The following is a 27,977-nucleotide window of genomic DNA, read 5'->3' as shown; positions in this document are numbered from 1 at the left end:
GTCTGGGGCGGCGTGCAACAACAACCGAGCGTCTGTTCACCAGGTCAGGGGCGGCTCAAACAGCGTCTGTCTCGCAGCGAGCGGCTGAATTTATGAAATGCGGCTCCCGCCAGCTAAGTCCAAGATGGCAGCCCAATCGCGGGATAGTGACTTTAGGCTAACAACCTACTGTTCCCGATACGACTTTTAGCATGAAAACACGGACACGAATTGGAACTTGGAACGTTCTAACCCTTGCCCAACAAGGCAAACTGGAACAACTTGCTAGCAACCTCAAGCTTGAAATTCTGGGACTGAGCGAAGTCCGTTGGCCTAATATTGGAGAACACAAGACACAATCCGGGCAAGTCTTGCTTTACTCTGGCATACGAGGAGAACATGCTACTCGGGAACGAGGAGTTGGTTTCCTGTTAAGCCCGCAGGCCTACGCGGCCCTCATTAAATGGGAACCGATAAACGAAAGAATAATCGTAGCCAGATTTAGAACACGGGTTAGAAACCTTACAATGGTCCAGTGTTATGCGCCAACTGACGTTGCCGACTTGCAGGAGAAAGAGCAGTTTTACAGTCAACTGAACAGCGTGGTAGAGAAAATTCCGAAGGGTGACAATCAAATCCATTTGGGCGACTTCAACGCAAAGATTGGCTCCGACAATCAGGACCTTGAGCGCATCATGGAGCGTCATGGCTTAGGACAGATGAGCGAAAACGGAGAGCTGTTTGTAGAATTTTGTGGCAACAACAACATGGTGATCGGTGGAACGCTCTTCCCCCATCGACCTGCACATAAGGTCACTTGGGTATCCCGAGATGGCCGAACAGAAAATCAAATTGACCACATCTGCATCAGCCGAAAATGGAGAAGGAGCCTTCTTGATGTTCGCAACAAACGAAGCGCAGACATTGCATCTGACCATCACCTCGTCCTTGGCGAAATACGACTGAGAGTTGCGCGTGTCCAACGGCGCGAGGAGAAAGTCGGGAGTCAGTACGACGTCCGTCGGTTGGAGAATCCAAAGGTGAAAAGGGCATACGTTGAACAGCTGGAATCCCGAGCCACGGAATTGCCGACAGACGGAACAGTCGAAGAACAGTGGTGCGGAATCAAGAATGCCTTTATCACGACGAGCCATGGTACTCTCGGTAAAGTTCGTGGAAGAAGGAGTGAATGGATGTCGGATGAAACTTGGAGGATGGTCGATGATCGGAGAAAGGCGAAAGTCGGAATTGAGCAGGCATGTACCGGGTCAGCCAAAGCAGCCAACAGAACCCGCAGCTTGAAGCGCCAACAGTAAGTCGCATAAACGGCGTTAACTCGGAAGCACCCTCGCTGGCTGAAATAGAAGCGGCAATCAAAAACATGAAATCCAACAAAGCACCTGGGATCGATTGCATCCCTGGTGAAATGCTGAAAGCCGACCCTGCCCTGTCAGCACAAATGTTGCATCGTCTTTTCGCTGACATCTGGGATACTGCAACATTCCCGGCCGATTGGATGCAGGGTATCCTCGTAAAGGTCCCGAAGAAAGGAGACCTGACAGAGTGCGGTAATTGGCGAGGCATAACGTTGATCTGTACAACCCTCAAAGTACTCTGCAAAGTGATCCTGAACAGGATCAAAAAGAAAATCGACGCTACACTCCGACGGCAACAAGCTGGATTCCGATCCGGACGATCATGTGTGGACCACATCACAACGCTACGAATCATACTGGAACAAATCAACGAATTCCAGGACTCTCTTCTGCTGGTGTTCGTTGATTTCGAAAAAGCATTTGACCGACTTAACCATGAAAACATCTGGGCGGCTCTAAGGCGACGAGGGGTCCCAAAGAAACTAGTCCATCTCATCGAAGCAAAATACGAGGCATTTTCCTGCAAGGTCTTGCACGACGGTGTCTTGTCCGAACCAATCCCGGTAACTGCTGGAGTGAGACAAGGATGTATCTTATCACCGGTACTTTTTCTAATCGTAATGGATGAGATTCTGACTGGATCGATCGACTGTGCAGCGAACCGAGGATTGCCGTGGAATCCTTCAACAATTGAGCAACTGAACGACCTTGACCTGGCTGATGATATTGTTTTGCTCGCCCAAACACAACCGGACATGCAGAGCAAACTCGACAACCTCACCGAAAGTTCCAAGGCAGCAGGTCTCAAAGTCAATGTCGGGAAGACCAAGTCGATGGAGATCAACACAGGAAATCCCTCTAGTTTCATGGTAGCTGGGCAACAGGTTGAAAAAGTAGAGTGCTTCCAGTATCTTGGTAGCCAGATAACGCCTGATGGTGGTACCAGGAAAGACATCGAAGCCCGGATCAGAAAGGCCCGTTTTGCATTTGCGAGTCTCCGAAACATCTGGTGGTCACGCCAGATCTCTCTACGAACGAAAATTCGAATCTTCAACTCAAACGTCAAATCCGTATTGCTGTACGGGTGCGAAACTTGGTGCACATATGCGGTGACGACGTGAAAACTGCAAATTTTTGTAAACCGCTGCCTGCGGAATATCATCCGCGCTTGGTGGCCTGGCAACTGGATCTCGAATGAGGAACTACATCGCCGGTGTCATCAAAGGTCGCTAGAAATCAAGATTTGGGAACGTAAGTGGAGATGGATTGGGCACACGCTGCGAAAAGATGAAAACGAGATTTGCAGAGAGGCGCTAGATTGGAATCCAGAAGGACATCGAAGAAGAGGCAGACCCAGAAACTCGTGGCGGCGAAGTCTAGCCGCTGAAATCCGAACTGTCGACGAGAGTCTTGACTGGGACCAGGTGAAGACGCTGGCTCCGGATCGTCAACAGTGGAGGTCTTTTACCACGGCCCTATGCACCGGAGGATCGGCGCGGGACCATTAAGTATGTAAGTAATGAAGAAAAGTGTATTGTGAAAAGCAAAATTTTCGATAAGGTTAGCAATAATAAATGATTTTTGGTTGGTTGGTTTTCAAAAATATGATGAACATGGAATTAAACATTTGATGTTTCAATTATTACATTTCGTATAATCATAGTTCTTTTCTCACCACCCTTTCCATATGGTGCGTTCTGTCCACTTGTTTTGGCGCTCTATCCTGCGGTTTGTTTTCTGACTGTTTAAGTTTTATACAAAAATATAATCGAAATCGTGTTTTTATCATATTTTTTCTTTATGATTATACGTAAATCTGATCCCTGAATCATCGTAAACTCCCAATCTGGTTCTTAGATTATTGGTATCGCTGTAAATAGCGATTTTGCTTAACTGGTGCGTCTTGTACAATTTTCCCCTAGTTATGTTTGGACGTTGTATGGTGGGAGTCAGAATAAATATTTCCTCCAGGAGTGGAGCACGATCAGCGAAGAAGGATAACACTCGGAATACGAACTAATAACTGTGTTGTTTTCTCCCGACATTTTGTTATTTGGGACGAGCCGACCAACCATGAGCTAAGGTTTGGAACTCCTCGGTTTTTCCAATGAGGAGATTTAGAAAGGGGAGGGGGCTTCCAAACAAGTTTTACAAAACTCGAGATCTTATTAATCAGCTGTAACCAAATTCTGCATGGATGCTTGGAAGAATGAAGTTAGGCCGGATCGATGCTAGGTGGTACGGTCGTAAGGCTGAATGGGTGATAAGCCGATTTCACGCCCTTTGACGTTAGTCTGCATGAGTGTTGGGCCGAATAGTCGTCAGCTCAGTCTAACGACTATTCGGCCTAACGTCCATTCGGCTTAGTACCCATGAAGGCTTGCGTCAGCCATTTGACCTAACAACCTCACGGCCTTATACCCATTCTGACTTTTTCCAATTTCACATGTTTCTTCAAATATGCAACATGACATAAGTTTCAATCATTTTTTTTAATATTCTGGTACTAACTTGTTGCCTTTCTCCTCCAATTCCAGGATCTATCCAGCAAATCAGTCACCCTCTGCTACGCCGAAACCAGCCGAAGAATTTTTGATCCCGAAAAACGAAAACGATCGTCATCCGCTGCAGCCGCCGCCGCCGCTCGTAATGTCTTCGCCACCCGCGATTCCTCCGATCTACTCGAATCGGAGCACGAGCCGCTACCACCGAGAGCCGTCTTCGTCATCGAGAGGCGGCTCCGGCACTCCGAACGGCTATCCACCGACCCTCAATGGAATCGGGTCCGGCGGCATTGGACTCGGCATCTCCCATCACGAGTCTAAAGAACCGCTCGACTACCGCAAGGTCGAATCATTGCGCAGGTATGTTTGGGCCTTCCACCGGAATAAGTCGGATGACCAGAACCAGCAGCAGCTGGAAAGTGACAGCGGTTGCTTCTACTGCTGAATTGTCGTCCGTTTTTAAAACTTCAAACCTATCGCAATACGCAACTAATACTTGTACATTCGTCATACGAGCTTGAATCAAGGGAAACACACATATGTAAAAAATCAACAACAAGTTACTAATAATAACCCACCCACTGAAAAAAAAAACCCAACCAAATATCATTTGTAAAATCGTGCAAAAATTATTTAGTTTCCGTCGCTATTCCACCCAATGTTGGAATCAAGCTAGAGAGGAATCAAAGAAATGAAATCAAAATTAAGACAACCGGGACATATAATCTGCAAATATCATGTAAAGTTCGATAAGCAGTACTGATAAGCAAATAAGATAATAATCAAATGATAATAACGTTACTCCAAGCGTAGCAGAGCAATTCAGGTTAACTGTTTTTCTAAATCAAAAGAATAACTTCCAAATATCTAAACTCTAATGAGCAGTATTTTAAACAAATGAGAGTATTATTATCGAAATGCCGATGAACAAAAGCTAACATATCGTTATCAATCAACAGACAGTAGAGATGATCTAATAAGTAGCTGGTAAGTGTACAAACGAACATAAAATCTAAGCTGAATAAAATTGCTATCGAAACTTTGCCGCTAAAAGATGAGCATTTTGCTACCGAGATACAGAACGTTTCGACGCTAGACTGTTTAAAGTTTTTTGCTTCCGTAGTGTTTTGCATTCCGATAAACCTCGTAGTCGCCTCGTTCATCAGTAGTTTTCTACTCTCTAACGAAAATCAAAATCAACAAAAAAAACATGATATAACACCACCAATTTATCCAAACTAAAAAAACCGCTAAACTACAAAAGCAAAACATGTAAATGATCCGTAGAGTTTCCGAGTACAAAACGAAATTAGCTAAACGAAAAGAAGAAGGAAAACAGTCGTAAGAACACAAACTGAAAACTTAACGATAAGCTTATTCATAAAAAAAAACCCTCGTCATAAAATCATCACCAATCGTAGCCGTAGGATTAGAACAATAAGCTAGTTAACTGAATAAATCAACCGCTTTCTCCTAACTAAAAAGAAAAAGTGTGAACCGCGTACAATCGATTTAAAAAAAAAACTTACCCCATATCATAAGTAGAACATTGTGTGGCTTTCCCTTGCAACGATCCCTTGGCGAACACTCCGATGCACGTCACGCCCAACGAGTCGTCATCATCTGACCACCACCACCAACACATCAATCTACCATGGCCGGGACGCTACCCAGGGGGCGAAAATTGGCAACGCTTCCCCCCGGGGATGCAACTGGTCCAACGCAGCACAACACTGCATCTTCCATGGCGTTCGACGGACAGGAGTGTTCACATAGCCAAACCCAACCTCTTTGCTGGCAGCCTGCCATCCTGCGATTACAACACAGCACCTAATCCATCATGGAGATGGACCCTAGGGAGCAGCAGTGCCGATCCGATCGGCTAACGGTGAGTGGATTGATTTTACTAAATTTTTATTGATCGTACATTACATTCAAAGGGAATGTGGAAATATTAAACTGTCCTATGGTATAAATTTGGGGTAATTTCAACTTAGCGTGAAAACAACGAAATACAGATGTCAAATTTGCTAAAACATTCATGTTGAAAGAGTTTTGAGGCTAAGGGTCAATAATAGCAATGGCTGTGCCATTGTGCCATTGTTCTAGGCTCTAGACTCGACTCTAGAAAAACATACCCAGTTGCTCGATATTTTGGATTTTTTGGAGGTTTCAGCCGTTTTGTGACTTCAGTACTATTTACAGTTCATTTTGAATTATGTATAAGGTGAATCGGAAAAAATCCCAAGTTGACCGCTTATGACCTTTTGGTCAAATGAATTTGAGGCACTAAGAAAGTAGTGAGTCCTGCAAAAGATCATTTGAGCTACATGTTATTTGTTTTTCTGAGATTTCTCTCTGAGGCTCTCATAGGGTCGTCAAGCCTTCAGGAGATCATCGGGACTTAAAAAGTTGTTTCAGGTCTTTAGAATAAGTCAGGAGATCGGGAATCACGTCTGGCCCTTTAAAGATTGTCCAACTTTGAGAAGGTCATCAGGCCCTGGAAAAGTCAATAAAACATTTAGAAGTGCCTTAGGTCAACAGCTGGTGGTTGGCTTTTAGAAGATCTTCAGGCACACATAGGATCATCAGTTCAACAGAAGGTCGCCAGGCCTTAAAAATGTCTTCAAGCTTTCAGCAAGTCATTAGGCCTTCAAAAGGTTATTTGTAATTTATTTCTGATCAACGGATCACATTTTGATCCAAAAGATTACTTAAAATCATCATCTGGCCTTTCATGAGCATCCTCAATTCCTCGCTTCTTCACGGGCTTCTTCACCGGGACGCAACGAGCCAGCCTTTACGGAGACCTCGGAGCCCTTCGACTCAGTCGCGCCGATTCCAGCCAGCGGCATCAGTCGTCCTGGCCCTGAGTTCGTTAGCGGCAATGGGGTTCTCCAGCCTGCACTGACAGGCAAGTATTCAACTTTCGTCGACCTTCCCCTCCGTGATGGATTTTTCCGTTCCAGTGAACGACGATCCGGTGTGTATGTCGGGTCACGAGATCAACTAAATATCTACTACCAAAATGTCAGCGGTATCAACTCCTGCGTCAACGAATATCTGCTAGCCACCTCATGCTCCAGCTACGATATTGTGGCTTTCACCGAAACCTGGCTGAACGACAGAAATTACCAGTCAGGTTTTTAGCTCCGACTACACAGTGTTCCGGCGTGACCGAGATTCCCACAACAGTACTAAATCCACCGGCGGGGGTGTTCTGATTGCCATCCGATCCGGTGTTTCAGCCACTCCAATCGACGACGAATCATGGAACGATCAGGAATTATTTAGTGTCGATCCGTATCGATCTGGGTACTCGAAAGCTCTTTGTTGGGGTTTTATACCTACCTCCTGATCGTGCCAAAAGCGCGGTCTTCGCAGAGTCGTTTTCCCGCGGCCTTTCCCGGTTGTGTTCCCTTACTGTTCCCGAGGACGACATTCTTATTATTGGCGACTTCAACCTGCCCGGATTTAAATGGTGTTTCTCCCAGTGCGGTTTTTTGTTTGCTGATCCAGCGAGATCTTCATTTACTACGCCCTCTAGTTTGATCCTCGACTCACTCAGCACAGCAACTCTCCGACAAATTAACAACGTCGAGAATGAGAATGGTCGCTTGCTCGATCTCTGTTTTGTTAACGACGGATCCCAATTGGCTACGATTGAACTGGCTCCTGCGCCTCTGGTTAAGCTTGTTCCTCACCACCCGGCTCTGCTGCTTTCGCTTGAAATCTCTGAAGTTGTGACTCCTATCAAGAAGCCGGTATGCTTTTTTCTCGATTTCAAGAACGCCGATTTTGTCGCTATTTCACAAACGCTTGACGCCATCGATTGGAATTCTGAACTCGAATCTTCCGATCCAAACGCCGCTGCTATGAAGTTCTCCCATATCATCAACTACATCATCGATCTTCACGTACCAAAACGCTCAGCAGCCTCTGACCTACGTGCTCCCTGGGTCACGAAAGAGTTGCGACAAATGAAAGTACTCAAGAACAAAGCCCTCCGCTACTACTTGAAGCACAAGTCTCTCCACGCCAAAAACCAATATCGCAAACTTAACGCAGCTTATAAAATAGTATGCACGCGTGGTTACCAGGGCTACCTTATCCGGATTCAGTGTGGTTTTAAAACTAGACCCAAATCGTTTTGGCAGTACATTAAGGACTAACGGAAAAATCGGGCTTACCGACCTACATGTTTTTGGAAGACAAGTCGGCGACCTCGGACCTTGATATTTGTAACCTCTTCGCTGACAAATTCCGTAGTACTTTTGATTCTGGTTCAATATCCACGGACCAGTTGACTATGGCGGCTAGTAACGCCCCACGTCAGAGCACTTCCTTTCATCACATCGTAATCGATGATGAAACCGTCTTGAAGGCAACTGCTAAGCTGAAATCCAGTGTTTCTGCAGGTCCGCATTGCATCCCAGCGACTTTTCTAAAACGCTATATATCACATATGCTGATTCCTATAAAACGAATCTTCCAATCATCGCTCACGGAATCCACGTTCTCTTCCATTTGGAAAGAGGCTTACATGTTTCCGGTCTACAAAAAAGGTGACAGGAGGAACGTAAACAATTATCGCGGTATTTCTGCCCTATGTGCGATCGCCAAACTGTTTGAGCTGGTTGTATTAGGTCCATTTTTCTTGTATTGCAATTTTTATTTCTCTAACGAACAACATGGATTCATGCCCAAACGCTCTACTACAACAAACCTGTTGACGTTCACATCTTCCGTGCAAGACAGTTTTGCCATGGGATCTCTAATCGACATAATCTACACCGACCTGACCGCAGCTTTCGACAAGGTAAACCACAAAATAGCCATAGTCAAACTAGATCGTATCGGTATTTGCGGAATGGTTCCATAGCTAACTGGTAGGACGGAAACTTGTTGTACGATCAGGTGAATCATTTTCCAATCAATTCCCTGCCTCTTCTGGAGTACCTCAAGGGAGCCACCTAGGACCCATCATATTCCTGATCTACTTCAACGACGTGCTGCTGCTTCTCGATGGACCAAAACTGGCGTATGCCGACGGCTTGAAATTGTTTCAATCCATCAATAGCCCCGAAGATGTAAACGAGCCAGTTTAAAATCATCGCCGCCTGGTGTGATGTCAATTGCCTTCCCTTGAATCGCAACAAATGTACGGTAATTTCGTTTTCACGCAAGCGGCTACCGCTACTTTCTTGGACATGAGACAATTGCACGAGTTGAGCATGTGAAAGACCTTGGTGTGATCCTGGACAAACGGCTGGATTTCAAGATCCACACAAACTACATCGTCGATAAAGCTTCCAGATGCCTGGGTCTTTTATTCCGCATGACAAAAGACTTTAAGGATATTTATTGTCTCAAGAGTCTTTACTGCAGCTTGGTTCGATCGTCTCTCGAATAAACCTCGGCTGTATGGTGCCCCTAAAACCAAAATGGCTCGGAGCGTATCGAGGCCATCCAGAGGCGTTTTCTGCGCTTCGCTCTCCGGAACCTGAACTGGCAAGACCCGTTCCGACTCCCCAGCTACGAAAGCCGCTGCCACCTTATCGACATCGACACGCTGCAGGCTCGCCGGACCGTAATACGGGCCTGTATTGTTGCCGATCTGCTTCCGTCGAGAACCGACTGCCTTGCACTGCTAGAAGTACTTCAACTCAGCGTGCGATCTCGAGGCTTGAGGAATCGTGATCTTCAGCTCTTTGCTCCTCTTCGGCAGAATAACTACGGAGCTAATACAGTGCTAATTGGTGCAATAAGGACGTTTAACCGCTTCTCCGACCATTTTGATTTTGACGTTTCGAGGGAATTATTCCGAAGAAGAATCCTTAGTGCTTTAAGTATAGTATAGGGTAAATTCCGTGAAATTTTTAACCTATCATTTGGATCAATATGTGATTTGTTGATGAAAATAAACAAATAACAAAATTAAAGCTAAAAACAAAACATTTCAATCTAACTATGGGGTTCTCAAGGCCCTAATCACTTTTCTTCGAAAAACTAACTATGGGGTTCTCAAGTCCCTGCTCACTTTTCTTCGAAAAACATCCCTCGAAAGGTCGAAGTCAAAATGCTCCGAAAAACGGTTGAACGATTTTATTGCACCGATGAGGGCGCTGTTAGCTCCGTCATTGTTCATTCGAATGGGAATGTACAATTGAAGAACCTGATTTCTAAATCCACGTGGTCGTACACTAAGCGAAATAGCCTTCAGTAGCGTGAGACAGTCAATTCGCGATATCAGGAGGTCGGCGACAAATGAGGCAAGTGATGCTTGTCTGCGGGCTTGAAGCGTATCGATATCTATGAGTCGGCATCGATTTTCGTAGCTAGGCAAGCGATAAGGGTCTTGCCAGTTCAGGTGTCTAAGGGCATATCGTAAGAATCGCCGCTGAATAGCCTCGAGCCGATCGAAACCGTTCTGGTAGCAGGGACACCAGACAGCTGATGCGTATTCAAGGATGGAACGAACAATACTGCAGTATGAGCTTTTCAGGCAATACACGTCCTTGAAGTCCTTCGCCACTCTGAAGATGAAACCGAGACTTCTGGATGCTTTGTCAATCACGTATTTGGTGTGTGCCTCGAATTCCAGGTGCTGATCTGTAGTTACGCCAAGATCCTTAACGTGGTTCACACATGAGATGGGTTCGCCTCCAGGGAAGTACTCCGAAATTGAAGGCTGCTGCTTACGAGAAAAGCTGATGACTGCACATTTGCTACGGTTTAATGGCAGGCAGTTAATATCGCAGTTAAAAATAGTTTCAGCTCATCAGCGTAGCAAAGTTTGGGGACGTCGAGGAGTGACAACACGTCGTAGAAATAAATTAGGAAAATAATCGGTCCTATATGGCTACCTTGGGGCACACCGGAGGTGGCAGGGAAATGCCTGGAAAAGGTATCACCCGTTCGAACAATCAATTTACGTCCAGTTAAGTAGCTGCGGAACCAGCCGAGTAGAGTACCACAGAATTCTAAGCGTTCGAGTTTTCCGATGGCGATTTTATGATTCATCTTGTCGAATGCTGCGGACAGATCGGTTTAGATTGTATCAGTTTGAGATTTGGCAGCAAAATTTTCATGCACAACAGAAGTAAATGTTTGCAAATTGCTTATTGCGTTCGGGCATGAATCCGTGTTGATCATTGGAGATGTTATTTTTTCAGGACGTGGAAAATAGGATCCAAAACCACCAATTCAAATAGTTTGGCAAGCTTCCTTCCATAGTAGAGGGAATCTATCAAGCGAAGCTTGAAAAAATGAGCCGAATAGGGGTCAAACAGGCATTAAACATTTTTAAAAAGCAGCTGGTATCCCGTCCGGGCCCGTAGAACAGGAATTCTTGTGTTTCGATGGTGCTCTAGAGATGACTGCTACCTCGATTTCAATACCATTTATCGAAAAGCACAATGGCGAAACGTTCCTGACAGCGCTAGCTGAATGTTCTGGGGATGTTGAAGCTGAAGTGAAGATACTTGAAAATGTTTGGGCGAAGAGATCGGCGATTCCACGATCAGAGTTCGCCGTAATGCCGTCCAGAAACATGTTTGAAGGTATACCAGGTTCATTTCACTGACTATTTACGTGTTTCTAAAACGATTTTGGGCAAGACTTGTGATTAAGTTGTACGCGACGTAAGTAGTTATGGCACAGAGAACAGACGTACAAACTAGCCCTCGAAACTTGTGTAAAAATCACAACACCCTTTTTGAACTAATTTTTGTTTTTGGCTACGATTACGCCTTTTCGAAAACTGGGTACTTTAAACTTGATTTGTAACTCTTGAATGGCGCAATAGATGGCACTGTTTGCAGTCAGTTCTAACGTATTTTTTTGGTTTTGGTTTTGAAATTTTACACACTTTTTTGACGGTTTTTTGTTCGAGCTTGTACGTCTGTTTTCTGTGGTTATGGTAACAACGTTCACTTGCTTTTTTTTATAAACAAAGTTAAGTTTACGATTTATATCCTTAGTGTAGGATGATTTTTGCTTCTTGTAGTTTCGAAGAGCACATCTTTTTGCCGTCTTCAGTTGTCGCAGTTCAATCGTGATCCAGGGGATTCGCATATTTCCGCCGCTAGAACGTTTTGGAACGTGGCGATCGACGACATAATCCAGAATGTGTGAGAAGGTATCAGCGGCAGCGTTGGGATTTGATAGATCAAGCTCAGATACCAAGTCGATAGTGCTCAGAATGTGAGAGATGTCGTCGAAGTTAGCATTCCTAAAGTCAAGGTAGAAGGTCGCTGTTTTTTTACTGTAGCGTTCAGCCCAGTTACTTCAAGTGATGCCAATAGAGCAGGGTGATGTGGAGCTACTTTAACAAGCGGTGCAGGAGCGAATTCGATGATCGGTAAACGGGATCCAACATTGGCAAAGCAGAGGTCCAGCGTACGACTATATTCGTTCACCAAGCCGTTGATCTGGCGCAGGGTCGCTGCACTCAGGGAGTAAAAGTAGAGGGTGCTGGGTCCGGGTGCAGAAAGCTGCCATGGTTGGAGCACCACTTCAAACCTGGCTCCGAAGATGCAGCGAGAAAACGACTCCGCGAGGGCAACATCTCTTGAGCGATCGGGTGGCAGGTACAGTACACATACGTACAATTTTCGATCAACAAGATCAATGCGAATCCATACATCCAGATCGCACCAGGAATTGTTGTCGATGAGCTGCGCTGGGAGACATTCTGGCAGTAAAGGGTTATGGAATCTAAAGGATCCGGAGCGGATCTGAAGAAATGTGCACTGGAAGGTAGAACATCATCAGGCACAGGAATGCAATCAGGGGTACCATACTTGCCTGAATTCACAGGCTGGAGAACTCCTTCGCCGCAGACGAACTCAGTGCTGGGACGACTGATGACGCTGGCTGGAATCAGCGCGACTGAGTCGAAGGGCTCAGGGGTCTCCGAAGCTTGTTGCGTCCCTGTTCAGAAACCCCAGAATAGTTGGAGATGTTCTCGTTGGCGGATGGTTGCCGAAGTAATACTGGCTGGACCAGCGCTATTTGTATGACTGGAAACCGAGAAAGCGTCAAGCGGTGGAAAAGTTCCAAAGGACAACCTATACTTGCCTGTCGATGCAGGCTGTCCTATTGAGAGCATCTTGATTACCACGACTTCACTTAAGATCTTCAGGGCTTCTGAAAGTTTATTTATTTCACACACCGTCTTGGATTCAAATATCATACAGACTGATCTTAATATCTAAGGTTCCTAATCCTATGTTTAAACATCGTTTTGGACACAGTAAAATCAAACAAATTGTTCACAACATTAAAACACTGAAAACAGCTGGTCAGAGGATTCAAACACAAAAAGCAGAAGAGAGGGTTTCTAAATTGATCAACACGCACCGACTCTCATAATCCGGAAGATTGATGTGGTCGTTCCACGGAAGTGACCTGAGAGCGTAACGAATGAATGATCGCTGCACTCTTTCGATTCGAAGACTCCAAGATGTATGGTAAGGAGCCCACACGCAAGCGGCATACTCTAAAACACTTCTCACCAAGGAACAGTACACAGCTTTAAGAGTGTATACATACTGAAAAGATTGTGAATTGCGCCTCACGAATCCAAGAACAGAGAAAGCCTTCGCTGTGATGGCACTGATATGGTCGCTGAACGTTAGTTTTTTTTATCTACGATGACCCCCAGATCGTTCATGGAGCTGACTTGATCGATGCTGGTACCGTTGATACTGTACTCGAAGCAGACATTGGACTGACGGCGACTAAAAGTTATGGACTTGCATTTTTTTATGTTCAACTGCATCCCATTTTCAAAGCACCACAGGAGAAGCTCGTCGATGTCAGATTGAAGAGTGTGGCAATCTAGAACCGATGAGATTATTTTGTAGATCTTAAGATCATCAGCATATAGCAGCATACAGGATTTCAGACGGAAAGCCAGATCGTTCACAAAAAGAACAAATATCAAAGGGCCTAGAATACTTGCGGGACACCTGAGGTCAAATAAAAAATACGCGAACGTGATGTATTGATCTTGACAAACGTTCTTCGATCGGTCAAATACGATTGAAGCCATTCGATCATCCAAGGGGGAAGACCCATGTGAACCAGCTTTTCAATGGCGAGTCTATGAGGAACTTTGTCGAAAGCCTTACTAAAGTCAAAGTAGACTGCATCCACTTGTCGACGCTTCTCGATTTCGGTTGATAGGAAGTTGGTGTAACACATCAGGTTTGACACTGTGGATCGCTTCCTAATGAATCCGTGTTCATAGTCAGAGATCAAGTGACGAGTGGCGTTATAGAGCACCGAGTGAACCATGCTCTCAAATACTTTGGCTATGCAACACAGGATTGAAATTCCTCGGTAATTTTCCACGGAATTACGACAACCGGATCTAAGGCGGTCTTCCATACCGTAGGAAACTTCCGTTCGTGAAGAGAACGATTGAAAAGCAGACAGATAGGCAGCTTCAATGATTCTGCGCATTCCCTCAAGAATACTGGTGGTAGTAGATCAGTTCCAGGACCTTTTTTGATGTTCAGCTTTTCCAGCTCGGATAGGACATTACGTTGCGTAAAGTTAAAGGATGGTAGCGTAATGTCATGCGTAGGAATACCCTGTCTACTCGCATCAGAAAGCTCGGGTGAATTGGGATTGTTCACGCTGCTGAAGAAGTCGGCAAACAGATTGGCCGATTCCTCAATTGAATCTGCGGACAATTCGTGGTACTTCATTTGCTCAGGTATACAGTTGCTTGACTTGCGGCTCATCACAAACGCCCAGAAACTAGATGGGTTGTCCTTCAAGTTTAATTCCATTCGGTCGAAAAAGCTACGAAATGATACGGCTAGGCAACCGTTGTATCGAGTTTCGAGTTGTCTTAGACTTTCTTTATCCTGTTGGGACTTGGAACGTAGAAAACGCTTTCGAGCCTTGCGTACAATATTTCGAAGATGACGAAGTTCAGAAGACCACCACGGAAGTTTGGTTGTGTTGAGACGTCTCCGCTTACGTGGAATGATCCTATTCATGAAATCAAAAAGCTTTCCGTAAAACAGCACCGTTGCGTCGTCCGTTGATTTGTCACCGAGTAACTCAAGCCAGTTGATAGAAGACAGACTTTGATTCAACACAGTATAGTCACACCTTGCAAAGTCGAGCTATAATTCACCGTAGTTTGTTGGAGAGTGTGAGTCACAGTTATTATTAATGGTAACGCAGAGCACGAAAGGCTTGTGGTGTGCATCTGGTCTCAAAAGACTTGAAGGGGGTTCAATCACTTCAATGTCACAAGTGTCACTAACGAAAGCGAGATCAAGAATACGGTCATTTGCGTTCCGTAGAGAATTAACTTGTCTAAGTCCAGTAACCAACATCGTTTCGGTGAATGTTGACTCTGCTTCAGTCGATGCATTGGTGGGTATATAACAGTTGAGTTCCTCGTCATAAACCCAAACAAGTCCCGGTAGATTATAGTCCCCCAGAACAACGATTGTGTCGTTTTCAGAAGAAAAATTGCAAATCTCCTGAACAGCCGAAGCGTGCAAAGAGTAAACTTCAGCAGGAGAAGAAGGCCGTATGTAGATACCACAAAGATAAATCGTGGACTCCGGGAGTTTCAAAGTGACAGCCACTTGTTCCAAGGGGCTGGAATCACTCAGCGTGACCGATCAACAATGCAAAGACGACTTTACAGCAATTAGCATACCACCACCCCGAAGAAAGGAACTAGTTTGAACGTTACGGTCACATCGAAATACTGAATAGTGCGAAGTGAGCTCGGAATTAAGAACGTCAGGGCGTAGCCAAGTTTCCGTTAAAACGATAATGTCGTAATGGGGTCTTTGACGATCGCTAGCTCTTGCGACTAAATATTCTTCGGACCACAAAATGGCCTACCAGTTTTCCAACGAGACGTTGATGTGAACATGGTATTTGGTTGAGCTCCTGAAGTAACAATCTGGGAAAGGTTGTCAAGTTGATTCAATTTAGATAGAACTTGCGAAGACCTTAGACCGTGTTCCGTACACGATACTAATAGCAAAGATGGATCAACTTGACTTTTCAACCTGGTTGTTTTCAACCATGCTCGAAGACATTTCCCACCTCGTCAAGAGTTCCCCAGGGAAACAACCTGGAACCGCTGCTTTCCCAGCAAACATTTTTGTAGCTATATTCTTATGCTGTTTTGTAACAGCATTTACCTACCAATGTGGAGGCAATATATATACATGAATTTCATTTTTTTTTCTAAAGCGATTCTAAACTACACTAGTTGGACGTTATCCGATACCTTATTCGTACCTATCGGAAGAATGCAAGAGAGCGCAAGATTCTGCTCTCATAGCCTTCAAATCGTTGCCAGCGACAATATTTTCCAGTTCTTTCATTGGTCAATATTACTCAATTCCCATCGGATTTGTCGCCATCTGGATGCACTGCTGGTTGCAGATAGAACATGATGATGATGTATTCACTTGAAGCCCGCGCGGGTGCAAAACCATTTCAAAATTTACAAACATGGCGATCTTTTTATCAAATCCGATTAAAACTGACTTCAGACGACATTTTTTACGATTTTTTCACAATACAGCTTCATTGTACATCATTGTAAACGACTTAAGTTATCATTTCTGATACTATTTCATGTTTGCTAGGTCAGTTGTACATGTTTCTTGTAAATTGAATAAAATTATGTTAGAGTATATTTTGCATAGTTTTATATTTAAATTGAATTATCTTGAGTAAAACGTAATTTTTTATTTAAGGTACACACTTGATCTTTTCTCCTGTGGTCGGAACGATTTCGACCTGTATTTTCAACAGTTGAAAATTACAGGACGATCTCAGGACAGAATAACACTACAGGAAATCAACTGTCAAAATCACCTGTGGGTCCGAGAATGTTTCCTTCTGTGGTTTTTCAGGAAGTTTTGAAATTTTCCTGTACCTTAAAGACTGCTTCCTCACGAGATTTACATAAAATACAAATATTACTTAGCAGAAAATACAATACATTTTTTTAATTTCAATGATTATTATTAATATTTTGATCAGAAATGGATGAGAAGTGATCCTGGTTGATCGTTTGAGCATGGTATTTTGCCTTAAAAACAATAAAAACAATTTCAGTTTTATAGTTTTATATGAATTATTATTCATATAAAACTATAAGGGGGTAGGGTAGGGTCTAACGGGTAAAAAAAAACACCATTTTCACGATTTTTTTCTAGAGCTATCGTTCAAACAAATGTATTCAATTTTTTTGCATTATACAAAGCATTGTTAAAAGAACATTAAGTAATTTTTTCGTAGAAAAATATTGAAAAATGAGCAGGTGACAGAGCACTTTCGAGGATGCCTTTTAGAAAACAGGATTTGCGGTGGACACTGTATCTCAGCACAGAATCATCTGAAGTCAAAAACTCAGAGCAAAATATTTTTAATAGATGTTTTTCTGGACCCCAACGTTTTTATTTAACTTAAAAAAAATTTTATGTAATTTTTGTGGATTTTTTCGTGAAAAATCGTAGTTTTCACTTCAAGTAAAAACTACGATTTTTCACGAAAAAATCCGCCATTTTTTATCTGTAAAATATCCCCAAAGTAAAAAAAAAAGAAAAACGTTGGGTCTGGTATTTTATATGTAGAAAATATGTTTCAAATTTGAAAAGAATCGGATAAGTAGTTTTCAAATGACGATGTCCATGGACTTTAAAAATGTGCTTTCGAGAAAAACGCGTTTGAAGTTTCTGCTCTTGCTTTCTTGCAGTATTAGATAGGAGGATATAAAGGCCTATAACTTCTACAGTTTTGCTTCAATTGACTTGAAAATTTTACACAACATTCTTGAAATGTTTTACAATAAGAAAATTAAAAAAAAAATCGATTTTTTGAAAGGACAACAGGAAGTGTCACAAGAGCAGCAAAAAAGGAGCACACTGCTACTTTCCTTGGTAAACACAGGAAAAAAACCTCATGTCATCGGCACCCAAAACTAAACACCGCTGAGGAGAGTTCGTGTCTTGTCACGGGTTCGTGTCATTTTAGAAAAAAAACACCAACTCAGAGCGATGGTGTTGTGCCATATTTTCACGATTTAGGATGTGGTGGTTGTTCACCATTTCGTTTCGTTTCGTTGTCGCCGTCGTCGTCAGACCGTTCCGTTTTTCCCACCCGAAACTGACAACAAGTTCCAAACACTTCAATGATACACGGGACCTGTTTTTTTTGTGTGCCACCCTCTAGAGGTGTCCAACTATCATTTTCGCCTAACTGCCACTCCGATTTCGGAAATTAAATGTAAATTAAGCTGCCAGTTTTGCCTTCCGAATTTTGGTTTTTTTTTTTGTTCAGTTCAGTGTTTAGGCAGGCACTTTTTAGAGGAACCAGATGTGAAACCGATCACGAATTTAGGGACCAAGAAGACACCCACCGTTCGATGTGGATTTCTAATATTTCGATTTTTTTTTTTGCTGTTTTGTTTTTGGTCTGCGCCCCAGCCAGGGACCTCCGATGAATGTGGTGTTGGGCTCTTGTCGAGGTTTGCTTCCTTTTCGATAGGCAACGGCAGGACTGACTGGAGCTGTCATCGACGTTGTGTGACATGACAAGAGACTCTCGTCCTGGTTTTGGCCTTTTTCGGGAGCCTCTTTTTCCCAAACCAAAACAACGCCATTCAGGCAGGTGTTAGACGACGACGACGTTTATGGAAAACCTCAGTAAAATTTGCGCCTTCCCTGTGTGTTTTGAGCGTCGTTTTCGGCACAAGTCGAGAACGTCGTCCGTGTATGGTAACATGTCAGCCCTCTAGCGCCAAAAAACCAATTAACAAACGATTTCCGAAATAACTGTCACCTTTTTTAGACATTTTGGGACCAGGAAGGTACCTAACTTTGAAAATATGTTAAGGTTTAAACAACTATTTGATGTACCAGAGAATTTCAGATCACAAATCATTAAACAAAAATTTAAAAAAAATCTGCATTTTCAATTTTTACAAACCTCTCTTTTTCTTCAATCCAAATAAGATGTTTTCAAATAGTCAGCAATCATCTGCCCACAATAACCACAAAGAAAAATATTCCCTCCAACATCCATGAAAACGAAACCCATTGATACTCGTCAGCTGAAGAACCCTTGAAAATCTGTTGGCAAAACTGAAATCAGTGGCGTTTTTTGGAGCCCTGCTTGTTCTGGTTTGGCTTTGGGTTGTAAAGTGGAAAACTGCTGGATGTTTATCTCGCTCGCTTCCCGGTTTCGAATTTTCACTTTAGCATATTTATCCTCCACCGCATATTTTGTATATGAAATCATGTTGGAGCAAAATGGAAGCTGAGAAAAGTGATTGGGAATTGCACACAGGGTAAAAACAGATTTTATCATCTCATTTTCTCACCGATCTGGTTTTGGTGAAAATTTTCAACCTTTTCAGTTTTGTGGATGAGCAGATGTCTCAATCTGTTTTCATTTAGTTTCAATCCTTCAATCTACTGGTTTCCAAGCTACATTATTCGTTGTTTTACTCAATTCAACCAGCAGATGACACAATTCGTAGTTTTCTTAAGCGGAAGTCTCAATCCAATTTAATTGTTGTTCAACAGTTGAAGACTCAAAAAACTTTTTGCACTTACCATATTCACTGGATACTCGCTTTGGTTTGTTGGATAATTTTTTTTAGCAGTACGCAATATCATTTCCAGAGTGCACATCGATCGCTTTTAATGAAATGCTATCCCAGTTGGAAAGCGCCACCTAACTTTCAAGGAAAAATAGACTTTTTCGACGATACGATCGGGATAAACAAGTAGGCTTTTCCTACAGGGAATTTCGTGTCAAATTTTGCAAGGTTCGCAATACCCACGATAGGTGGCAAAATTAGATAGATAATGACTGGATTTTTGTTCTCAGTGTCATGCCAGTATAGTCAGTGCTTTCTGTTGGAATTCACAAGCACAATTATCAAAACGAGACAGAAAATGTTAAGAAGCGGAAGTCTCAATCTGAGGTTACATTTCTCTCTTCAACACTTTGATGCTTGAGCAAAAGACTCAATTTTCTTTCATTTTATTTCAACCTGGAGAAATTGCAATCAACTTCGGTTTGTTTTAAAATTGATACCAATTCCATTATTCAAACTCAGTACATCTAGCAGAAAACACGTCGTAGAAAAAGTCTTCAACAACTTTCACTTTTGTTTGAATAAATAGTATACACTTGAAACCAAAAACAAAAATCTCAACACTTTTCCTTCACTTTCAATGGGCAGACGTCTTAATCCACCACAGTAACGTTTTTGAGCATCATTCAGATCTAAACTGTCACATAGTTTTTTGCAATGGATTGAGACTTCTGCTCGTTGAAAGCGAAGGAAAAAATGTTGAGACTTTTGCTATTGTATAAAGTGACAGTTGGTGGAGACTTCCGCTTCCGACTTCCGATTCAAAAATCAGAAGTCTCTTTATTCGTTAATGTGTCTCTGAAGCGGAAGCCTCAATACACCTTTTTTCAATTAGCAGAGGCCTCAATCCTAAGAAAAACTTCTTTGATAGAGGTTTAAAATTCAATTTTTTTTTTTTGAAAAACCATCAGTTTACGCGATACACTACGATGCATTTGATCAGGCAACAAAAGTCTCAATCTGCTGTTAAAGTTTGTAAGCAAGCAAAAATCTCAAAATATTGTTATATGCTTTTTAAAACAGTTTTGCATCGGATGGTCTTAAACTTTTGCTCAAATTTCTAAATGCTCTTTCAAATAAAAAAAATCAATCGTCTGTCGTTGTTTCCCCAAAGACTGCGTTAAATGATTTGTGACAAACAGAAGTCCCGTTATGAACTCTCCCGAAAAGCAGAAGTCTCAATTCGGTTCAACAATTTTCATAATTAAAAGCTTAGTATGAACATCACTTTAGGTTAAATTCAATCCGGAGAATTCGCAAAGCAATTTAATATTTTTTCAAACACCTGACCTCACTACAATACACTGTATTATTCTTGTTTGCAAAGACAGCTCAACCTATTACAGGTTATTTCAACCATCAGAAGTTTTAATCCAATGCACAATGGGCAAAACAAGTGAATAAACCACGAAGATATTGAATATCTTCCCTCCTAAACGAAAAAAATCTATGATAAAAATACTTACCATTAAAATCGACAGCATAGTTTCAAACGCCGCATGAGTTTATAAACGGAGATATAATATCTATTTTCCCCCTTATTCCTCAACCTTTTTTTTTAATAATTCAGGACAAATCTTTTCAGGACTTGAAAACTTTAATCAAAAATAGACCTATTGGATGTGATTTTTCAGAGGAATTTAATGAGCTTCTGCAAGATTGGCTATTTTACTCTAAGCTTCTCATCAGTTTTCAATTAATTTAGGAAAAGGCAGGTTCGGAATTGAAAATGTCACCTACCTTGTGTGATTTTTCTTATCGAGAAATCAAATGAAGGTTGTGTAAGCCACCGCACACTTAAAAAAGAGGGTTTTTGGCTGTTTTACCCTCAATTCCCTACGTTTTTCCAAATAGTACTTAGAAAGCGTGTTCGGGCTTGAAAATTTTAAACCAAATTAGACTTATCTTCTGTGATTTTTTTTGTTTCGAGAAATCGAATGCAGGCTGTTTGAGCCACCGTACGCTTTGGGAAATTAAGCTAAAGCTATATTCAGAGATAATTCAGAAAAAATATGTTCGGAATTCAAAGGTTTGAAACAAATGACCACTATCTTGTGTAATCTTTTATGCGAAATCGAACGATGGCTTGAGCTACCGCCAAGATTGCCAAAATCGAAGAATAATCTACAATTTAACAGAATTTTGAGCAAATTTTTTTATCACAGGCTCTTTGTTACAGAACACAGAATTTCGGAAGTAGATTTCACACAGATTTCACAGATTTTTAAAATTCTTTACGTCTTCCCAAAATTAAAATTTTTATGTCAACATAAATTTTGGATTTCTTACTTTGTTTTGAATAAACATATTTAATAGGATTGGTTACGATAATTTATTCTTCTCAAGTAAAATGTAAAAAATACTAAATTTTACTTTCAAGAAATTTATGTTAATTCCATCACAGAAAGTTAGAGTTTTTTCGAAAAACCACAGATTTTTTTTTTCGGCAACCCTGGCCCTTCCATAGAACAATGAAACTATGACGGTAAATGCAGAGGAATTTAGAGTAAATCCTCTGCTTTTTTCGAATAGCTCAGAAAAAGCACCTTCGGATATGAAAATTTTGAAATAATTGGAACCTACCTTGTGTGATTTGATCGAGGATCGGATTGGGACAAACAGCCTGTCCCACCGCACTCTGTGGGAAATGGAGTTATCGCTAATTTTAGCATAAATTCCACTACATTTTTTAAATATTCCGAAAAAAACAAGTTCGGACTTGAAAATATTAAACCAAATGAGACCTATCTTGTGTGTTTTTATCTGAGTAGGGGAGATGAGGGCATAACGAGCACCTGAGGCATAATGAGAACAACGCTTTTCTACGAAAGTGCGTATTTTCTTAAATAAATTTTCATGAGGATTTGTTTCGTACTTCCTATAGTATTAATTTTTCACAAAAAAAGAAATCTCCTTATCATCTTTACAGAGATATTTAAAAAAAAACTAGCTTGGTTCTCAAGTTACGAAAATATTATAATTTTTGAGCACCACGAAATAAGCTCTTATGATCTTAAAATAACCTTGATCTATAATGTACGCACTGCAACATGATGTACACATTGTTTCTCAATTTTTACCATCATAAAATTTTTGATTTTTCACTTTTATCAATTTTAAAACACGTTTTTACTTAAATTTGTTGTCTAGGGGCATATAGAGCACCATATTATCGAGGCATAATAAGCATTTTCTTCCGTAGAATCTAGCAGCGAATTAAAATTGATTTATATCGCCACACCTTGACTAGTTTTCATCCGACAATTTAGCCTATTGGTAAGGTGTCGGAGAGGTAATCAAAAGACTAGAGTTAGATTTCTGTTCGAGGTGATTTTTTTCCATTCACAATTCATGGTCGATTTTTTTATTGTTACATTATACAGCTAGTAGCATCATCCTCCGAACAAAGCACTTAATGTATGAGCGTGCGTGAATTGTTTGTATTCCACAAACAGACCTAGATTATTTTGTTATTGCTTTGTTTGATGAATCTACGACTCACCTGACTTCATCGAATTGAATTCGCTGCTAGATTCCCCGGCAGAAAACGCACATCTTGCCCTGATTAATGGTGCTCATACTGCCTCAGGGGGGGTTCTCATTATGCCTCCACAGTGGCTGGTTTTCAGCTTTTGGCAAAATTTTTTAAAATGCATTTTTTAACGTTTTCATCTAGTTTTTCACGTTTCAGCCCGTTAGGGAATAGGCTTTTCAAGTATGTGAACACGAAACAATAATGTAACCTCCACATTATAGCTATTTTCTATGGTTAAACAACCGTTTTCCTTAAGGTGGCCATTATGCCCCCATCTCCCCTATTAAGTCGAAAAATGTAGAGGAATTCAGAGTAAATTAGCAATAGCATCATTTTCCAAAACGTGTGATGGCTCAAACAGTCTGAAATCGATTCCTCAACAAAAAAAAAAAAAAAACACAAACAAGAAAGAAAAGAAAGAAAAAAACACACAATTTGGTTCAATATTTTGAAGTCCGAACATGTTTTCTCTGAACTATTCGGAAAATGCAGAGGAACTGAAGGTAAAACAGTCATAACTTCATTTTCTGATGCGTGCGGTGGCTCAAACGGCCATCATTCAATTTTTCGGAAAAAATTACACTAGAAATGTTCTAATTTGGTTCAAATTTTTTAATTCCAATCACGTTTTTTCTTAATTCATTTAAAAATATAAGTGAATAGAGGGTAAAATCAACCATTACTTCATTTTCCAAAGCGTGCAATGGCTTATCTAGCCTTCATTCAATTCCTCTGAAAAAAATACACTAGAAAGGTGTCATTTGGTAGAAAGACTGTCGAGTCCAAATTAGCTTTTTTCCAGGAGTAGTTAATTACAAAATATAGGGAAATTAGGGGTTGAAAAGACATATTATCCCCTTTCGTAAACTTGTGCTGGTTCTGAAACTTTGTTCAATCGATTTTCTGAAAATTTTCATTCAAGGTAAGTATATTTTTTCATGGATTTTATTCGTGTCCTAGGGCAGATATTGAATTTCTTCGCGGTTTATACACTTTTTTGCACATTTTTCAATGCTTCTGTTAAAATAAGCAGAAGTCTTTTGAGAGATGAGATGAAAGATACGAAGAATAAAAATCATATTTAATAAAAAAATAAAAATAAAATAATAGTTGTACCCGGCAACACTGAAGATAAATAAAATAAGTTTTTACGACAACGTTTGTTATTTCGGCAACACTGGTCAAATCAATCAAATAAAGTCAGTCATTGAGCTGTTCTTGTGAGCGACAGGCATGTCTGAGATTCGTACGAATCGTAAATTCAGGACAAGAAGATTGTCAAGACTACTGCTACGATTTTTCTTTGCTGATTTGACCTCCGGTAGAAAGACGAATAGGCACAAAGTGCGCGGATTTTTGAGGCTGCCGCTACGAAAAAAAATGTATCTGATTCGACCACTGAAAAAAAAATCGGATTGGCTTACAAAGCGCCGATTTTAAGGTTGCTGCTGATTGTTTGTTTTAATTTAGCCTTCCGGTGGAAATAGACGATTTGGCTTTGGAAGCGCAGATTTTTAAGACTGCTGCAGCTGATTGTTTGTTTTGATTCAGCCTTCTGGTAGACGCTTCCTTTATGATAAATTGGTGAATGTTTCTATCGACTTCTATCCAATTTTAGTTAACAATCAGAGGTCTCAATCAGATTGATAAACTTTCTAGTTAAAATTTCAACCTGATGTAACAAGTTTGCAAAGAAAAAAAAATCTCAATCAACTTTTTGTTGTTTCTTTTTTATAAGATTTTTTCTCAATCTGTTCACACAAACATATAAAAAGGCGGCGAACGGCATTAAAAGGTACATCTATTAGGGGAGATAAGAGCTAAAACGACGTTAAGACTCAAAAATTTTGCAGGAAAAAAACACACAAAATTACAGGAAAAAGATTCAATTCACAATTCATAAAAATCCTATCTAAAAGATAAAATCACAAAAAGAAGAAAAAAACATACCAAAAGGACAGTTAAAACAAACAAAAAAGACTCACAAACTAGCCAAAAATACACATAAATTAAAAAATACCCTTTTAAAAAAACCAAAAAATAGAGACAAAATCCTAAAAATTATAAGAGACAAAGACTAAAAGATCAAATAGACTCCAAAATGACACTTAATAACATCAAGAGACAGAAAATGAAACCAAAAAAATCACAAAATAAAATAAAACTACGCGGAATGTCACCAGATAGACCCATACACAAGACGAGAATAAAACCAGAAAGACACGAAAATGTTACAAAAACAGTCATCAATACCCACAAGACATACAAAAAATATAATAAGTGCAAAAATGGCTCAAAACAGACACAAAAAACAGTTCTAGACACAAAAGATATCAAAACAGAAAAGACTCAAAAATGACATGTCAAAAACATAGAAAGAAAAAATAAACAAAGTTTGTTTAAACTTTTTAGACAGTGCTCAGATGGACACTATACTTAAAGGCGCATTCCAGCAATGTCAGGGTGACCAATACATTTCAGTTCCAACAAATGTCACAAAACGGTAAAAAAGACGATAAATAACCATCCTAAATTACACAAAAAGAGAAACCTCAAATGACAATAAAAAAAGAATAAAAACAAAATAAAAAATGTCACTAAAGAGAGTCACTTTAAAGGAGACCAAGAAAAAGGAAAGATTCATGAAGCAACCACCAATAAATGAACTTAACTAGACACAAAAAGAAACGAAAAAGAATTTTAAAAATTGTAAAACTACTATGTTTTGCATTTTTTTAACCCTCTGTTCCGAAAAGCGGGGAAACATTCGATTTTTCCTAGAGCACTCTGTATTGACATTGCTGCTCGAGTCTGGATTGAAAGAGCTGTCAATTTTGGCAGTTTGTTTTCGCTGCTTCCCCTCGATTGTTCAAGAGCGATGGGAAAAGTGGTGTTGTTTGCTAGTTTTTTTTTCTTTATTTTATTGTAATGTATCTATCAATCCATCATCAGGTTTACCGGGAAAATGTGTTTTTATCTTAAATGGGAAACAAATTAATTTTGTTTCAATACTTTTTTACTTTTTCAATTTCCTCACACATTTTTGAACCTGTTTTTACTAAGCCTACCTTCGGAATGTTCGAAAAATATATTTGGCTTTGAGAGAATAAAGCTTTTATCACTTTAATTTTGAAGGAATCTTCAACCAACCGCTGTCAAGGTCCATCGAAATTCAATTTTGCTCAAGAGAACTCGAACACGGAACGAATTCGGAATAAGCAATCTTCGGGTTCAGGTTCGAGATTCGAGTACGACTTGGACGAATACTTCCTCCCACCGCCGCGCCGGAGTTGTAGAGTAGATGAGTACTATTGACTGACGATCAACAGCAGGATAAAACTTTCAACATAAACAAACAAACGATGGAAGGAAAAGGAACAACAGAAGGAAAAAAAGCTGTCGACAACTATTTCAAAACCTTGAAAGGTGGAAGTTGGAACATTTTTTCCACCTTGAAACCATTCACAAGCTGTTTGCAAAAAAAGGAATTGCTGCTGCTAAGTACTCGAGGTTGTTTTGTTGGAAATCGATGCTTCTTCTGGAATTTTCTCAGTTTTTTTGTTCGGGTACTGACAGTTAAGATATTTTTCTTCAGATCTCATTTCTATCAAAACCAACCATAAAATACTTTTGAAACAAGATTATACCAACAACATTATTTTTAAAATTTATCAAATGATAAAAATTCTCTTAAGAATCTGTTATTGAAAATACTCGTCAAAGAAGGAATCCTTCTATTTAAAAAAAAATTTTAGAGTAAAAATTTAGCGTTTGAAAAATATCCAAAAAGAATAGCAACAAGTATTTGAAAAAAATATCAGAATTTGTTAGTCCACAAAAAAGGTAGGTGCATAAAGACTTAAACAAACTTGGAGAGTAAAACAACAAAAAAAGTAATCAAAACGAAAGGATAAACTGAAAAGGGAATAAAAAAAGAAACAAAATAGACGCAAGAAGAAACAAATGACCTCAAAATGATACAAAAAAGATTAAAAAAAAAAGAACACAAAAAAGATAAAAAAGGAAAAGTCCCAAACATTTTAAAAAAATACGAGGACTCAAAAATGAAAAAAAAATAACATAGAGCGTATTGATCATAAAAAATACTTGGCACCAAAAAGGGGAAAAGACTAAAGAGCACAAACAGGTAAAAAACTTAAAATAAACGTGGAACAAATAGAAAAACAAACATGGAAGACACAATGATAATACAAAAGAGTTCAGATAAAGACTTAAGAATGGAAGAAAAATCAAAATAAAAAAAACAAATCAATGTATATTCAACGAAAGATACACAAAACAAAGTACTAAAAGAAAAAAGTTCATTAAGTTAAACACATTAAAAAAAAACTAAAAAAGACACACAAAAAAATCTAGAAGACAAAGGAAAATAGTTAAACAAAAAATTTCATCTAGATATTCGAAAATGAAGTTAATAAGAAGCACTTCTCAGGCACCGAAAAGGAACAACAAAGATATAATAATACTAAAACAGACTAAAAAAAAATAAATAAGCATAAAATACAAAAAAAAAACTCATGAATAACAATAACAAAAAAAAAACACAAAAAACTCACAGAAAAAAACACAACAAAAATACTCATTAAACACACAGAAAATACGCAAAAAAGTCACAATATAGGTGTAAAATAAATAATGGCATTGAAAGACACAAAAAAATACTTAAAAATATAAAATTGAAGGCACCAATCAATAACAAAAATATCGAAAAAAAGACAAAAAAAAACACAAAAATATTCATAAACACCGGAAAACTACAAAAAAAAAATAACACTGAAGAGTTCTGAAAAAGCCTTAGAATAAAAATAAAACACTTAAAAACAAAAATACAATGCACAAAACAGCGTGAAAACACATGAAAAATTATAATTATAATAATAAAAATACGCAGTACTTAA

The 27,977-nt window shown here is 40.1% G+C and overlaps 1 protein-coding gene across 9 annotated transcripts in view; it reads left to right on the top strand.

Annotated features, from left to right (window-relative positions):
* LOC129740357 (sex determination protein fruitless) overlaps positions 1 to 27,977 on the top strand; it is a 761,972-nt gene that overhangs the window by 189,077 nt on the left and 544,918 nt on the right. For 8 of the 9 annotated variants that reach the window (XM_055732014.1, XM_055732021.1, XM_055732012.1 and 5 more), the window contains one exon: positions 3,893 to 4,219. In XM_055732014.1, the coding sequence (XP_055587989.1) occupies positions 4,005 to 4,219 (215 nt within the window). In that variant the 5' untranslated portion in view covers positions 3,893 to 4,004. Of the gene's footprint in view, positions 1 to 3,892; positions 5,748 to 27,977 lie in introns of those variants that run through there. The other variant, XM_055732017.1, reaches the window with a different exon arrangement.

This window comes from Uranotaenia lowii, chromosome 1, assembly GCF_029784155.1.
Source record: "Uranotaenia lowii strain MFRU-FL chromosome 1, ASM2978415v1, whole genome shotgun sequence".
In the NCBI taxonomy this organism is placed as follows: Eukaryota; Metazoa; Arthropoda; class Insecta; order Diptera; family Culicidae; genus Uranotaenia; species Uranotaenia lowii.
Note: the sequence above shows the minus strand (reverse complement) of the source record. Positions and strands in the feature narration are given on the sequence as shown.